Below are 13,338 nucleotides of genomic sequence, written 5' to 3'. Positions count from 1 at the left end.
TTGCTATTGTAAAGGCACAGAATTAGACCAGCACTGCATGTCTTTGACAAGCAGCACTTCCCATCTCTTCAGCAGCCAAATTTTGGCCAGAATTGAGGGGCCATAGAGGCAGGGGAAATGGAGAGTCAGGAAAATTGTCCCAGCACCCCTTACTTCCATGTCCCTGGTACCTCTGCTCCCACAGAGATCTTCCACTGGGCCATCTCTAATAGAAGCAGTGCATGGAGCTACATGTATTTCATATAAGAGAAATAATTAACAAAAAATGGATTGATGATTGAAGAACTTCTTGTACAGTAAAGAGCATCCCGGTAGACAGAAGAGAAAAACAGGATGAGAAACAGTAAAGTATCAAGATTTTATTGTTTTATATATATACTTATAATTCTTAAATGAGACAGTATTTTTTTAAAACAGCAGCAAGCAGAACGTACAAGTTGAGAAAAGTGGCAGCGCAGGTAACTCTGTTTGGCTAATGCCCGTTCATGTACAAGGTGTACATTGGATTTTTTTCTTTTGAGCACCTTTTGTGGTTATTTCTTCTTGGTTTTAGTGTACAGTAAGGCAGTGGTTTTTTCAATAAGGAATATATATATATATTTATATTTATATATATTTTCAGTCATCACCGTGAATTCTTCGTACATGCAAATTCAATAAAATGTACAACTCGGAAATGTTACACTGGGAGACATTTTTCCTCAGAGCAAAGCTTCTAATAAAAGGCAAATACAGACACCACAAAGTTATAAAAGAGAAGGAAGGCATAGGAAACCAAGAGTCAGGCGCTACTGACAGGACAGCTTGAGCAGGGAAGGTTGGGATTCCAGTGAAGATGCTTCCCACCGCTGGCAAGGCGGGAAGGAACGGATGGTTATTAACAGATGTCTCCAGCCAACTCCCTCGGGAAGGTTCACTCTAACCTGAGAAGCTCCACATCAAAGAGGAGTGTGGCATTGGGAGGTATGACCCCAGGGTGGCCTGTGGCTCCATAGGCCATCTCAGGTGTGCAGGTCAACTTTGCTCTTTGTCCTAAGCTCATCTGCGTTTTGGATGTCGGAGAAAAGAAAAGAGAACACACACACACACACGAAAACAGGATTAGGAGGAAAACAAAAAAAAATAATTACCTAGCAGATTTACAGAATCAAGCAGTGTTGGGATCACCAGATTCATTGGATTGTTTAGTTTGGAAAAGACCTTTAAGATTATTAAGTCTGGAAGGGGAAGGTCTTTGAGGTCCCTTCCAACCCAAGCCACTCTGCGATTCTGAGTCCAAGTGGTTTCAGTTCAAGCTGCAGCTGCCACAAAGAGCTCAGACATGGGCATGGGCCTCCTCAATGATCTGCACTCTCACAGCAGTTATTTAAACTGCCAGAACCAGCCTGGAAGTGACACAAAGTCTTCTTAACACAATGCTTGGTCCATCCTGCCTATACTGGGGCAGGCTGCAGGAGGTCTGAGTATCTCCTGTGGAGCACAGGGTACAAGGGACACCATCAGCAGGCTCAGGGAAAAGGCCCTCAGAGATCTCTATTCATGAGAGATCAGTGCCCAACACAGCCAGGCTCAGCACTTATTTCCCTAAACTCAGTCCAAGCCTCAGGGCAGACATCTCACTTATGCTACTTATCCAGGCAGAGAGCCCTTGCCCCTGGATGGGCAGGAATGCTGACTTCCCTCCCTCCAGGCTGGCTCTGAAGGGAACTGCTCACTGAGATCTGGAGTATCTTCTGAGTATTTTGAACATTTTCAAACTGCTGTTCATGCACCATACTCTGGTGATGGAATATTCACTGGCCAAGAAACATCCCCTGATTTGAAGCAGTAATTTTAACTCAGACCTCTTTCCCAAGGTTGGGCACATCACTAGACAATGTGATACCTCCTGGTTGAGAATATTTTCAGGTTCTATAAAATATACAGAGCTAGACAGTCAATTACTTTGGGTAGAAGAAAAATGGTGATCTGAACTTTCCCACATTGGAGGAGTACTCATGGCACAGGGCTGAGGATGTCCAAGCTGATGGCCTTCCCTGGTCCCCATAGAGATTTTTCATGGGGCTGGCTGTCCAGTGCTTGGATGTATCCCTGCAAAGCAGGCAGCTGGTAGATCATGTCTGGGGTTTTAGGGATGAGGCAAACTTGAACTTTGAGAAGCTGAGCAGAGAAATGCAGACAGACCCTGCTGACATCTGACAGTCATTACACAAAGGTTTGTGAAATCTGTGAGCTGGACATAGAGAACTGCCTTGCTCCAAGAGGCTCTGTCCAGCACACTCCCCAAATCCCTCAAACTCTGGGCTGGAAGGAGACAGCCACGAGCTCGATTTGTGTCTGTGATCCACTAGGAGGAGCAGGAGGGCAGCGTGTGGCTGCACGGGCTCCTGGCATGGCTCTCGGCCACTTATTTTCTAAGGGACAAGAGCTGGAGAGTGAGACCAGTCCAGGAGGGGCTGAATTTGTTCACCCAGCACTTGTTGCTGCTGCTTTATCTGCACTGGTTTTTGCTTCCTACAGCTCTGCAGTCCTGAGCTCTCTCAGGCCTTTCTGCAAAGCAAATAATAAACAGTCCAACTCAAATCCTTCAGAAGAAGATGGTATTTTTCACAGTCTAGGATTCCTCAAATGGACTTCTCTGTCTAGAGAGGAGGGAATGCTTACACTGCTTTCTCCATAGGCCTGGAAACTCTTGTGTCTTTCACCCATCTCTGGAAAAGCACACTTGCATCATTCCTCATTGGATTGTTTCTCTTTTTGCATTCTTCCCTTCTCTCTATTTAAGCATAAGAACTTGTTCCTGGTAAAGTTGTTCCTGTAAGAGTATTTGAACAATTGCTTCCTACACTGAGCTCTTGGATCTTGAAATGGGAAGTCAGGAGAAATTTGCACTCTGATCTCATTCACTCGTGCTCTTGAGCAGCCTGATCACACTCCTCATGTGTGGGGGGCCTTCACAGCACTGCACAAAAAAGCAAGACCTGGCAATAATTTGTGTTGTGGGGCTTTTACTGTGCTGGTACTCAAACTGCAGTCAATGGAGGGCAGTTTTCTTTCTCTCAGTGAAGGGCTGGTCAGTGAATGTTTTGTAGCTGGGAGTCTGAAGTAGTAAAAATGTAACAGTGCAGTTTGGTACTTTATTCAGTCAGGGCCACAACCTGTAGCTGGGTCATAGATGCCATCAGAAAGGGCAGCTTGGGCTTCTGTGGAGCAGCTGATTAGAGGTCACTCCATAAAAAGCTGCCACTTCAACATTTTAGAGGCCACTGCTGTCTGTTTGTGGAGCTGTCCGTGGGAGAGGGACTGGGGGGGGGGACACTTCACCTCTCCTCTCCCAAATGCATCCCATGGGGAAAGGCTCGTGAGCAGGGGATAGCCATGGATGGATGGATGGATGGATGGATGGATGGATGCATGCATGCATGCATGCATGCATGCTTGCATGGATGCATGCATGGATGCATGGATGGATGCATAGATGGATGCATGGAAACTAGAGGATATACTGTGCTCAAATGCACCATGCTTTTGCAAAACACTCCATATCCTTCACCATAATTTCCACTTGGTCTTGGTCACCACTGCCCTGGACACTCCTGAGCTCATACAATTAATTAGTAGAACAATTTATTAGTACCTGTGTGACACCTTCTTCAAATCCTTTAATGACTTCTTGCCTGCCAATCTTGAACCTGAAAGGTTTGTTTCTGTCTCTGGAGGAATCAAACTTCTTTCCATTCTGTAGCATTCCTGCCAAAACAAGACACATGGTTTCAGTCTGAGATACATCTAAATTTAAGTGCTGGAGGAGAGGGAAGGAGTGAAAAATTAAGGTCTTGCTCACATCAGCTGCTCATTTCCATTTTTACTTTAAAGCCTCATTCAAAAGGCAGGAGAGGCAACTGCAGTGGTACCATATTGTTACCTTTGCCTTCCTGTAATGTAGGCTCAAAAATGGAAATTATTTTTACTGTTATCAGTGCAATAGGTTATGACCCATATTGCACCAAACATTGCACAGACATACAGAAGAGCTGTTGTTTGCACAGTGGAGCTCCTTGCCTAAGTGGATAAAAGCAGGCAAGGAACAAGTGGGAGGCAGCAGGAGAGAGAATCCCAGGACAGGTGCCTGATCCAGGGCTGCCCCTAATAACGTGTTACACAAACAGAGCCATCCCACACCATGTGTGTGAGACCTCTACGCAACGTGACAACTGCATAAGAGACTCTGCAGTCACAAATATGACAGCAGCAGAGACGTTTATATAAATGTTCTACTACCCTCATTTTTCATGTTTTCATTCAGAGACAGTCACAGAAGACATGACTTGTTCCTTTCCATGGGCACCGTTTCAATCCATGGGTTTTGAACGCATGCCCAGATTCCTCAGCAAATTGGCAAACCTTCACAGAGCACTACATGAGCACTCCTTCTCTTTTCAAATTGTGGCTGATTACAGTAGCTTTCAATTTAGAAGTACCTGGTACTTAAAATGCCTTGCTCTGGATATTGCAAGGCTTGGCAGATATTTGTATATTAGAATCACTCCTTTCTTTGCAGTGCTGTAGAGCCAGTGCTGTGGGCATAGACCATGACTCTTCTATGCAAGAGGTTGCACAAAGAGAGCTTAATTATTCTGAGAAAGACTTTGGTTGCAAAGAACATTAACAAGTCCAGCTTTGAAAGAAAATGTTAAAAAAAAAGTGTCTTTAAGATTCAGTATCAAAGATACAGTCTTACTAGCTTCTTTCCATTAAAGCAGTTATATTAACAGATCAGCTTGATGCACAAATTTTCTTTTTCAGCAAAAACCATCAGTTATTGTCCAATAACAAAGAGGCATATTTTGCTTGGTTAAAAAGTCTGTACTATGAATCAAAGGTAAATATGAAGAGATGTGCCAGAATGAAAAACAGAGACTGAAAAGGTAGGATTCATTTTGCCAACTCTTAGGCTTCTAATATGTAGCCAGCTACTTCTGAGCTAATTACTCAGAGAAAATAGATAATCAAGTCAGAGAAAAAAGCACTTTCAGGGAGCAATTCATCTAACCAAATCTAGGGATGTACATTAGGACATAATGAATCACATCCCAGCAGTCCCTATTTCTGTGCAATGAATAAAGGGCAGTCCAAACAACAGCTCAGACACAGATGTCTCCAAATTCATTAGTAGTTAAATCAGTGGCAATGGAATTCTTGATTTGCAGTTATGAGCACACAGTGTTTGATTATTCCAGTGGGGTTCTTTGTCCAGATATTTTACATCAATACTAAAATCAAATGCCATATTAAGGCAAATTATCCATTTGCCAAGTCCCACATTTGTCCAAGTTGGTCTTTCAGACACACCTATGCATGTGCTCAAGGCCTTATAAAGAAAACTATGGAGTAACCTGCCCATAAGGAATGTTTCATAACCATTACCATTAGTGCTTGACATAATCCTTTAGTTTTTCACAGTAAAATAGTGAAGTGCTGTATGTGTGCTCTGATGCAAGTACATAGAATCACAGAACCCCAGACTCAATGAGGCTGGACAAGACCTCTGAGATCACTGAGTCCAACCTTTGACTCAATGCCACCTTGTCACACAGAACATGGCACTGAGTACATCCAGGTGACTCCACCACCTCCCTGGGCAGCTCATTCCAATATCTAACTACCCTTTCTGTGAAGCAATTTCTCCTAATGTCCAACCTAAACCTGCCCTGGCATATTTGAGGCCATTTTTTCTTGTTCGGTGCCTTGTTCCCTGGGAGCAGAGCCTGACCCCCACTGGCTGCACCCTCCTGTCAGGGAGTTGTAGAGAGTGATGAGGTCCTGCTGAGCCTCATTTCTCCAGACTAAGACTCCCAGCTCCCTCAGCTACTCCTCAAAGGATTTACCCTCAAGACCCCTCCCCAGCTCCACTGCCCTTCTCTGGACTCACTCCAGCCCCTCAATCTCCTTCCTGAACTGGGGGGCCAGGATTGGACACAGAACTCAAGGAGTGGCCTCACCAATACAGGAGGAAATCCCATATACTGTGCAATGTATCAGCTCAGTGATACCCACAAACCCCTCCAGGCAGGCTGGGGAGCCACAGCAGCTCCTGAACAAGGTTTGCCAGCTACAGACTAAGACGGATTCATTTTTAATATAGAAATGCAGCCTGTATTGGGGGAGGGCAGGCAGGGAGAAGCAGCTCAGGGGGAACTCTCAGGCATATAATATAATCCTTTTTGAAGTATTTGATCTTAAATTTAAGTGACAGTCCTTCCTCAGAGCACTTTTATTTTTAAACACATCATAAAACCTTATGAATCTATGAAATGGAAGGAGACTACTACAGAATCCCAATATTTAATAGTTTTAATATTAAAACTTAGTATTGTCATTACAGTTTGCATATTCAAAGCAGTATGCAAACATTAATTACTCCACATTAGCCCAAGGAGGTAAAGAAGATATTTATTATAAAATAGCCTCAATCTGAAAGTTCAGATTCAGATTCAAAGTTCCACAACACTTTATTATGCATTCATTTCACTTTTTAGCTAAATCCTATTAAAACTCTTAGCTTGAAGCTCTGATGGTTTACAAAACACCCCACATCAAACCAGTGACAGAATCAGAATTAACTCTTCAGAGATTCTGACAACAGGTCTTGGACAATGTTTCCCATTTAAAGCAACATTTCCATCTTCCCATGAGCTTGCTAGTTTGATACACCATTTAAAAACTAATTCATTTCACTAGAAAATGCCCACAGAAAATGTGTTAGGCCTTGTAGAAGAAATCAGGCTTTTCTATACTTACAGCAACATCCTATTTTCAGCAACAACTGAAAATTCATGAGGTTATGGATTCACAAATGTAACTTCCTCTGCCATCACCTTACTGCTTTTGGAAGACAAACTGGAACAGAGAGTCAAATGTGTCTGTATTCACTGGAGCTCTGGCAGGAGGGTCAGTTTCTATGTGAGTGCCCTTTAAATGCAATCCAGTCTGGAAATGAGTCAGAGACTCCAGGTGCCCTGAAGAAGTTCTGATGTGGATTTAGATGTGAACTTTAGATCTTTTTTATCTCTGATTCTGAGAGTTAAAACTTGGCTCTGCAGGCTCCTGGGAGCTAAAGCAGCACAATGCTTTATTTTCTCTCTTGCTAATGCACCAATTGATTTTTTTTGGTGAAAAAATTGATTTAGTTAATATTCTTCAACAAGGATGGATGCCCATCTTCAGCCTACATCTTTATTTATCTAGCTAACAGCAAGGAGAAAAAACCCCCACAATCTGGAACTCAGCAACAACATTGTTTTGCAAGTCAGAACAATCAATAAGAGTTTTGACTGAGCAAGAACATCTAGATGCCTCTAAGGCTACTTGTAAAAAAACCCCTTATGTTTCTGATAGGGAACAATCATTGTATTAAAATAATTACTTGCACAAACTTGGTTATCAGAATATGGCACGGATTTGAAAACATTCTGATCTACAAGACATCCTAATTGGAAACCAGGTTTTAAAAATTAAAAGGGTGTAGAAAAGGAGACATTTCAGATCATGGGTCCTGCTGAATCACTGATGTTCAGCTCATTGAGGCTGCAGATTAAAGAGTAGCTGGATCATTTTATTAAGGAACATGACCACAGATCCATCCAAACTGCCTGGACTACAATGCCATTTGGGCTAAACTGGCAGTGAAAACACAACTTCAGGAGAGGTTCAACACAAGTTATTACTTCTTATTAAAACACAGGTGTGCCTGCAGCTGTGTCTGCACTGCTTTTTAACACTGCACTACTTCAGCTAAGATCCCATCACTGGAGTCTGTTTCCTAAGGGAAGAGGGCTAATGAAATGAGACTGTCTGCACTTGCCTAATAGTGTGAGACTCTTTGAGCCAATTTCAACCCCATTTGGCAGAGGAATGGGGATCATACCAACATTAAGATCCAATGCATGCAATGAAAAAAAATCTGTGTAGAAAGAAGAGCCTGAAGGAGCTTCTATCAAGAGAAAGGCTCAGTCTTTGTTATCAGAGTAACTCTATTATTGAGAAGAGGTCAGGAATGGAAAGGCTGGACCACAGACTAAGTTTCTTTTTCTTTCATCTGAGAACAATTCAGCTGGGAATATAAGCAATCACACAGCACAAATCCACGGAGCCATCCCAGCTGTTAGACACCTATTGTCCCAACAAAACCCTGCCCCAAACCATGGCCAAATTGTAATCCACACAAAGGATGGATAGAGAGAGAACACTGGAGGCCATCCACAGATAGTCTGTCAAGCTTCTGGGCCTGAACCTGGAAAACTCATGTATAAATTCTATTGCTAATGTTATCCACTTCAAAGGCACAAACTGTGTCTCAACCTGGCATCTAGGCTACTCCTATGGTTAATGGAGAAAGAGGGGTATCTCCAAGAATGATTAATCCCACCTAGATCTAGATGTTAGGGCTGAAATAACCTTTTGGAACTGTTTATCATTCTCAGTCAACTATCTTAAAAAAGGTAAGGTACCTTAAAACAAGTGCTAGACTGCCAGGTTTTTATAGGACCCTAGAGAGGCAGTACAAACTCAACCATCCATCCCTAAATGAAGTAGGGAAAATTGCATCCCAGGCTTCACTGACTCCAATGTTTACTGAATTATTTGTCTCTGCAGTGTTGACAAATTCTGGGAATCAGAAGATGAAGATCCTAATCCAGAACAAATCTCTTGATTTCACTGGTTGCTCTCTTCTTATCCTGGACAATGGGATTCACTTACCTCACAAGTATTGAGGGGATAAACAGAATTAAATAGGTGACTTTCAAAAAACAGCATCATCCATCAAGGAAGTGTTCCATTCCTATATTTTTTCAAACAGTGATTACCTACAGAATGTAAAGGCAATGCATATGCCTGAAGACAGCTACTTCCTGAGCACTTTTTGGCAGCAGAAAGAGAGGCAGATATTCAGCAGTTTCTAGGACACAATCCTATTTCATTTTATGTAGACCAGAGGCTCTTCAGGACAGGGATTATATTCTGATGCCACTCAATGCCATCACCTTTCCAATTATGCCCCGTAATCAATTTGTGCTGTTAGGAACATATCTTTGGGTTGGTTCCTAGGACTTTCTGAGGAGTTATTGTTGCTGTGGGTTAAGAATTTTTTATCTCAAGTGTTTCTTTTTTTCCTCATAAAATATATTGTTTCTATGTCAAAATATATCTATATTCTGTCAGGAGACTATCACAAAGGCTGGAAATTCTGATATTTTCCTCATTTACAACATGCAACTATTACTAATATCCACTTTTAGCCTGGATAATATATTATCAGAAGGGTCCTAGTAACTGCACAAGAGTCCTTGTGTAAATACTGATGCCTTCCCAATGTGCAGAGGAAGGCACAGTTCAACACAATCCCTGAAGTGGTGGTGAGAGAAACACACCCATAAAGTCACAAATCACATCCCAGGTTGATTCACACCAGCAGAACTCCACTGTAATGTTACTTGTATTTTACATTAAAATTGATTAGTTGTCTTCAGGGTTCAGTTCTGAAATCCTGTGGCAAAGCATTCCCTGCATTCAGTGGTGTTCCCACCTTAGCTTGTGGCTGAGTCTCAAGCTAACACACCTGAAAAAAGTGTGGTTCCCTCAGGAACAAAAACAATTCCCTATGTCTTGGTGTTAAGCACACATCTGGGCAACAGTTTTCTAGGCAAATACTGTCAGTGCCTTGTGTTTATTCTTCCCAGGACCTAACTCAGCTCTGCAACACATTCCATCAGAATCCAGATGTGCATCAGTCAGACATCTAACACTTCTTCCACCTTAATGTCATTATTATCTCAAACTTCAATTCACTGTTTTACACATTTCTGTCGTAACAGCAGCTCCCACTGACCTGGCCCTGAGCCTGCTCCTGCCACAACACAGTGAGCAGCACCCACCCCTGATTCCCTTGCTTTGACTTCCAAAGCAAACTCTTCTGGACAAATTTGTTGTCTCTTTAATTTTAGTCGTGGCAATTGTAATGGAAACAAAGAATGTTGAATGTGAGCTGGAAGATGCTCCTGTTCTCTTCACTGTGTTGGAATAGGGGCCACCTTACTGTGTCCTGTCTGGGGACTTTGGCAACTGAACTGCAAAGGAAGCCTCACTTTTCCAGGGAAAGGCTCAACAATAGATGTTGAGCCTTTAAAACTACAAACACTCAGTTTTATCCTGCTAACATTTTCTCTGCTTAATATAAACAAAGTCTTATGTGGAAAAAGGATTTACTGTCTTAGACTGCATTTTCCTGACAGTTTGCAGCCACTTAAGAAAAAAAATAATTAATACTTTCAGGGAATTTTCAGTCTAGAGGGATAATAGTTGAAGAAAAGGGGGAAGGGGATAAGCATATCAGCCCTTTACCACAATTATTTCATTGTGTCTAGAAAGGCAACAGCAAGGACTCGAATGTGCCATTTGTTGCCATGACAAACCGACTCAAAGTGGAGAAGTGGGAAATGGATAGCAGTGGTGGGCACTTCCCAGTTCCTGCTGCTGCAGCACACTTCAGTAATGCTTCATCTTTTGAACACAGGCAGCCTTGCTACTTCATTTTCTTCCTGTATTAGATACTCATATATCTTTAATGTGGAGTAAGAGCAGCACAATCAATTATTTATTATGCAGCTGACAGCGTGCAATGAAGACACAACAGACAACTCTTCAATAATGCATCACCGTGGGCTATGAATCACTGCTGCCTACAACCACAAGACAAAATGAAAGAACCTTGCACTTAGCTCGACTTCACAGCCAGGAAAATTACCTGCAATTGTCTAGTTCACTCTGCTGAAAGGCATTATTCTGTCCTAGTGGCTTTGGGGATTTGCATACTTTTAAAAGAAGGAAAAGTAGATTTACCTTCAAGGCAGATATGGGGCTCGCTAAGCATATTCTACATAAGTTGTAAAGAGAAAACTATTCCTCTGGTATCCCATCACCTTAAAAAAGTAATTTTATTTTAGAGTTTGATTCTGTTACTGTTACAAAGTTCAGCTGTAAAATATACATGTACTGCAGCATAAGGCAAATTTCATTTGAATAAGCATGGCAGAATCAGGTCAGTGTGGGAATGCTACTCAGGGGGATGATAAATGTCTAAAGCAGCATTTTAGAGAGAATCTATTAATACAGAAATATACTTTGGATTTCTTGTTTCTCTATCCCCAAACACCATGTCCTGTGACACAAGGTCTGCAGGGAGAGGGAATGTTCCTCACTGGTCTGGGTCTTTCTGTTCCTACCCTCTGGTAGCAGCCCAGAAGCACAAAGAACAGTTCAAGCATGGCTGTAATACAAAGAGAGTCTGCAAGATTTCCCACACAAACACAAGCAGCAGAGCTTGCCCAAAGAATTCTGAGCACCTAGTGCACCATGAAAACAGTGCAATAAAATAATCTCTTTTTTTAAATCTTGGTTTCATTCTCATTCTCATCCTATGGTACATGTATTTTCTTCCCTCCTCCCTTTTTGTTTAATGGGTGCCTGTGTTGTGGGGGTGTGGATTTGACATTTTAGCCTGTGGCACATACACAACCGTGCAGGTGACCTCCCACTGGGAAGTTGCACACTTGTGTAGCAGCTAAACCACACTGAAATAGGTGTGAGTGTGCCAGCCACTGTCTCTCAAGGTACCACAGCAGAAGGGCCTGAGGTGGAACTCCAGAGTTCTCAACACAGATCTGGGGGCAGGGAGCATGGAAAAACACCAGGAAAACATCTTCAGAGGTTTCATGTGAAAGCTCTGAGCATGGCTCTGAGATCACATGAGAGGGGACTTGGGGTAAATGCACCAGGTTCTTAATTCCTCCTCTGCTCCTGGGAAGAAACTGCCAGAAGAAACACCTTCCAGCCCAACATACAATCTTACCAGCAGCTAGGTGTGCTTTAATGATAAGCTATTCTCAGACTGGGCATTTTTTGGTTTTCAGCTGTCCAGCCTTGTAGTATGTTCCATTCTGAATAAAATTTGTGCTAAAAATCTTCATTTAACTGCAACATTTCTGATTCCCTTGGCTTAAGCTAGCAACAGCCTAGTGACAGTTTCACCCATCTCTACCAGGGCACTGAATTAAGGGGGTATGGAGAGAATCACAGAATGGTCAGGGTTGCAAGGAATGCTAAAGATCACCTCATTCCAACCCCCTGCCGTGGGCAGGGACACCTTGCACTAGATCCAGCTGCTAAGGGCCCCATCCAGCCTGGTCTTAAACACTTCCACAGACAGGGAATCCACAGCTTCTCTGGGCATGCCCAAAGACAATAAATTTGAACATTTAAAAGTATATATTTATGTGTCACCACTTAATACCAAGATGGCATGTTGGCTTTTAGAGCATTTGGAACTGAAAAATAACACTTCTCCCCACATCCCTGGTGAATGAATGCTCTTTCTCTCACACAGGTCCTTGCTTACTTGGTTCTTTACCACATCCCACTTTCTTAATGCTCAGCATGGCTACAGCCCCTTGACAGGGGAGTGTTTTACTGAGACTCATCTTGACAAACACAGCCATCGTCTTACATCATGCAAAGGACTCAGCAGCTACTCTGTCCTTAAATAAGATGGAGAAAAGGAAAAACATTCTTGGAAAAAGAGAGAAACACACCGGACACAACCAGAGAAGTAAATGGTTTATAAAAATGGGTGTTTACTGAGCCAGTATGTCAGCCAGCCACAGTCTATATGCCAAGATTACATATACTCTAAGTAAGTCAGAGGCAGACACTGCTGTTCCACCATGATCTCATATGTACATAAAACATACATAATGCAGAAGTCCAATGCTTTTTATTCAGGGTGTCCAACTTTTTGATCTAGACTGGTCAGACATCCCTGTAATATCTTATTTTAGAGATGTGGTATAACCTTCCTGGCTGGCATTATGCAATAGCCCCTCCCTTCACAAGTGTTTGGAGAATTCCTGGGGAGTCATCTCCTCCTGCCTGTGATTCCATGCAGAAAAATGAGACATGACTTCACTGACACCAATTTGAGGCCACTATGAGGCCTCACTCCAGCATAACACACAGAGTTTCCAGGGTGATCAGGTGGAACACACTGCTGGTTCACTCAAGGGATGAGTCCCTTGCTGGGATGGAAAAGGCATCTTGATGCTGCACTCTCCTCACTGACATGGAGAGATTGTAGACTTCCAGGTAGCTAAAGACAGTTAAGCTTAATTCCACCCAAAATTACTTTATGACAGTCAAGATTAGTGAAAAAATGCAGCTTAAAACCAAGCTGGTTCTTCTGATTTGTGCACCAAATGCCTTCCAGTGGATTATGTTGCCTGAGGT

General features: G+C 42.5%; 1 protein-coding gene across 1 annotated transcript in view; it reads right to left on the bottom strand.

The window, feature by feature from the left end:
- Positions 1-339: 339 nt before the first annotated feature.
- FKBP1B (FKBP prolyl isomerase 1B) overlaps positions 340-13,338 on the bottom strand; it is a 43,190-nt gene continuing 30,191 nt past the window's right edge. The window contains exons 3-4 of the mRNA XM_030236561.2: positions 3,638-3,750; positions 340-1,042 (exon numbers count right to left, since the gene is read on the bottom strand). Coding sequence (XP_030092421.1) covers positions 914-1,042; positions 3,638-3,750 — 242 coding nt within the window. The 3' untranslated portion in view covers positions 340-913. The remainder of the gene's footprint in view (positions 1,043-3,637; positions 3,751-13,338) is intronic.

This window comes from Serinus canaria, chromosome 3, assembly GCF_022539315.1.
Source record: "Serinus canaria isolate serCan28SL12 chromosome 3, serCan2020, whole genome shotgun sequence".
NCBI lineage: Eukaryota > Metazoa > Chordata > Aves > Passeriformes > Fringillidae > Serinus > Serinus canaria.
The sequence above is the reverse complement of the archived record's forward strand: the minus strand, read 5'-3'. Positions and strand labels throughout refer to the sequence as shown.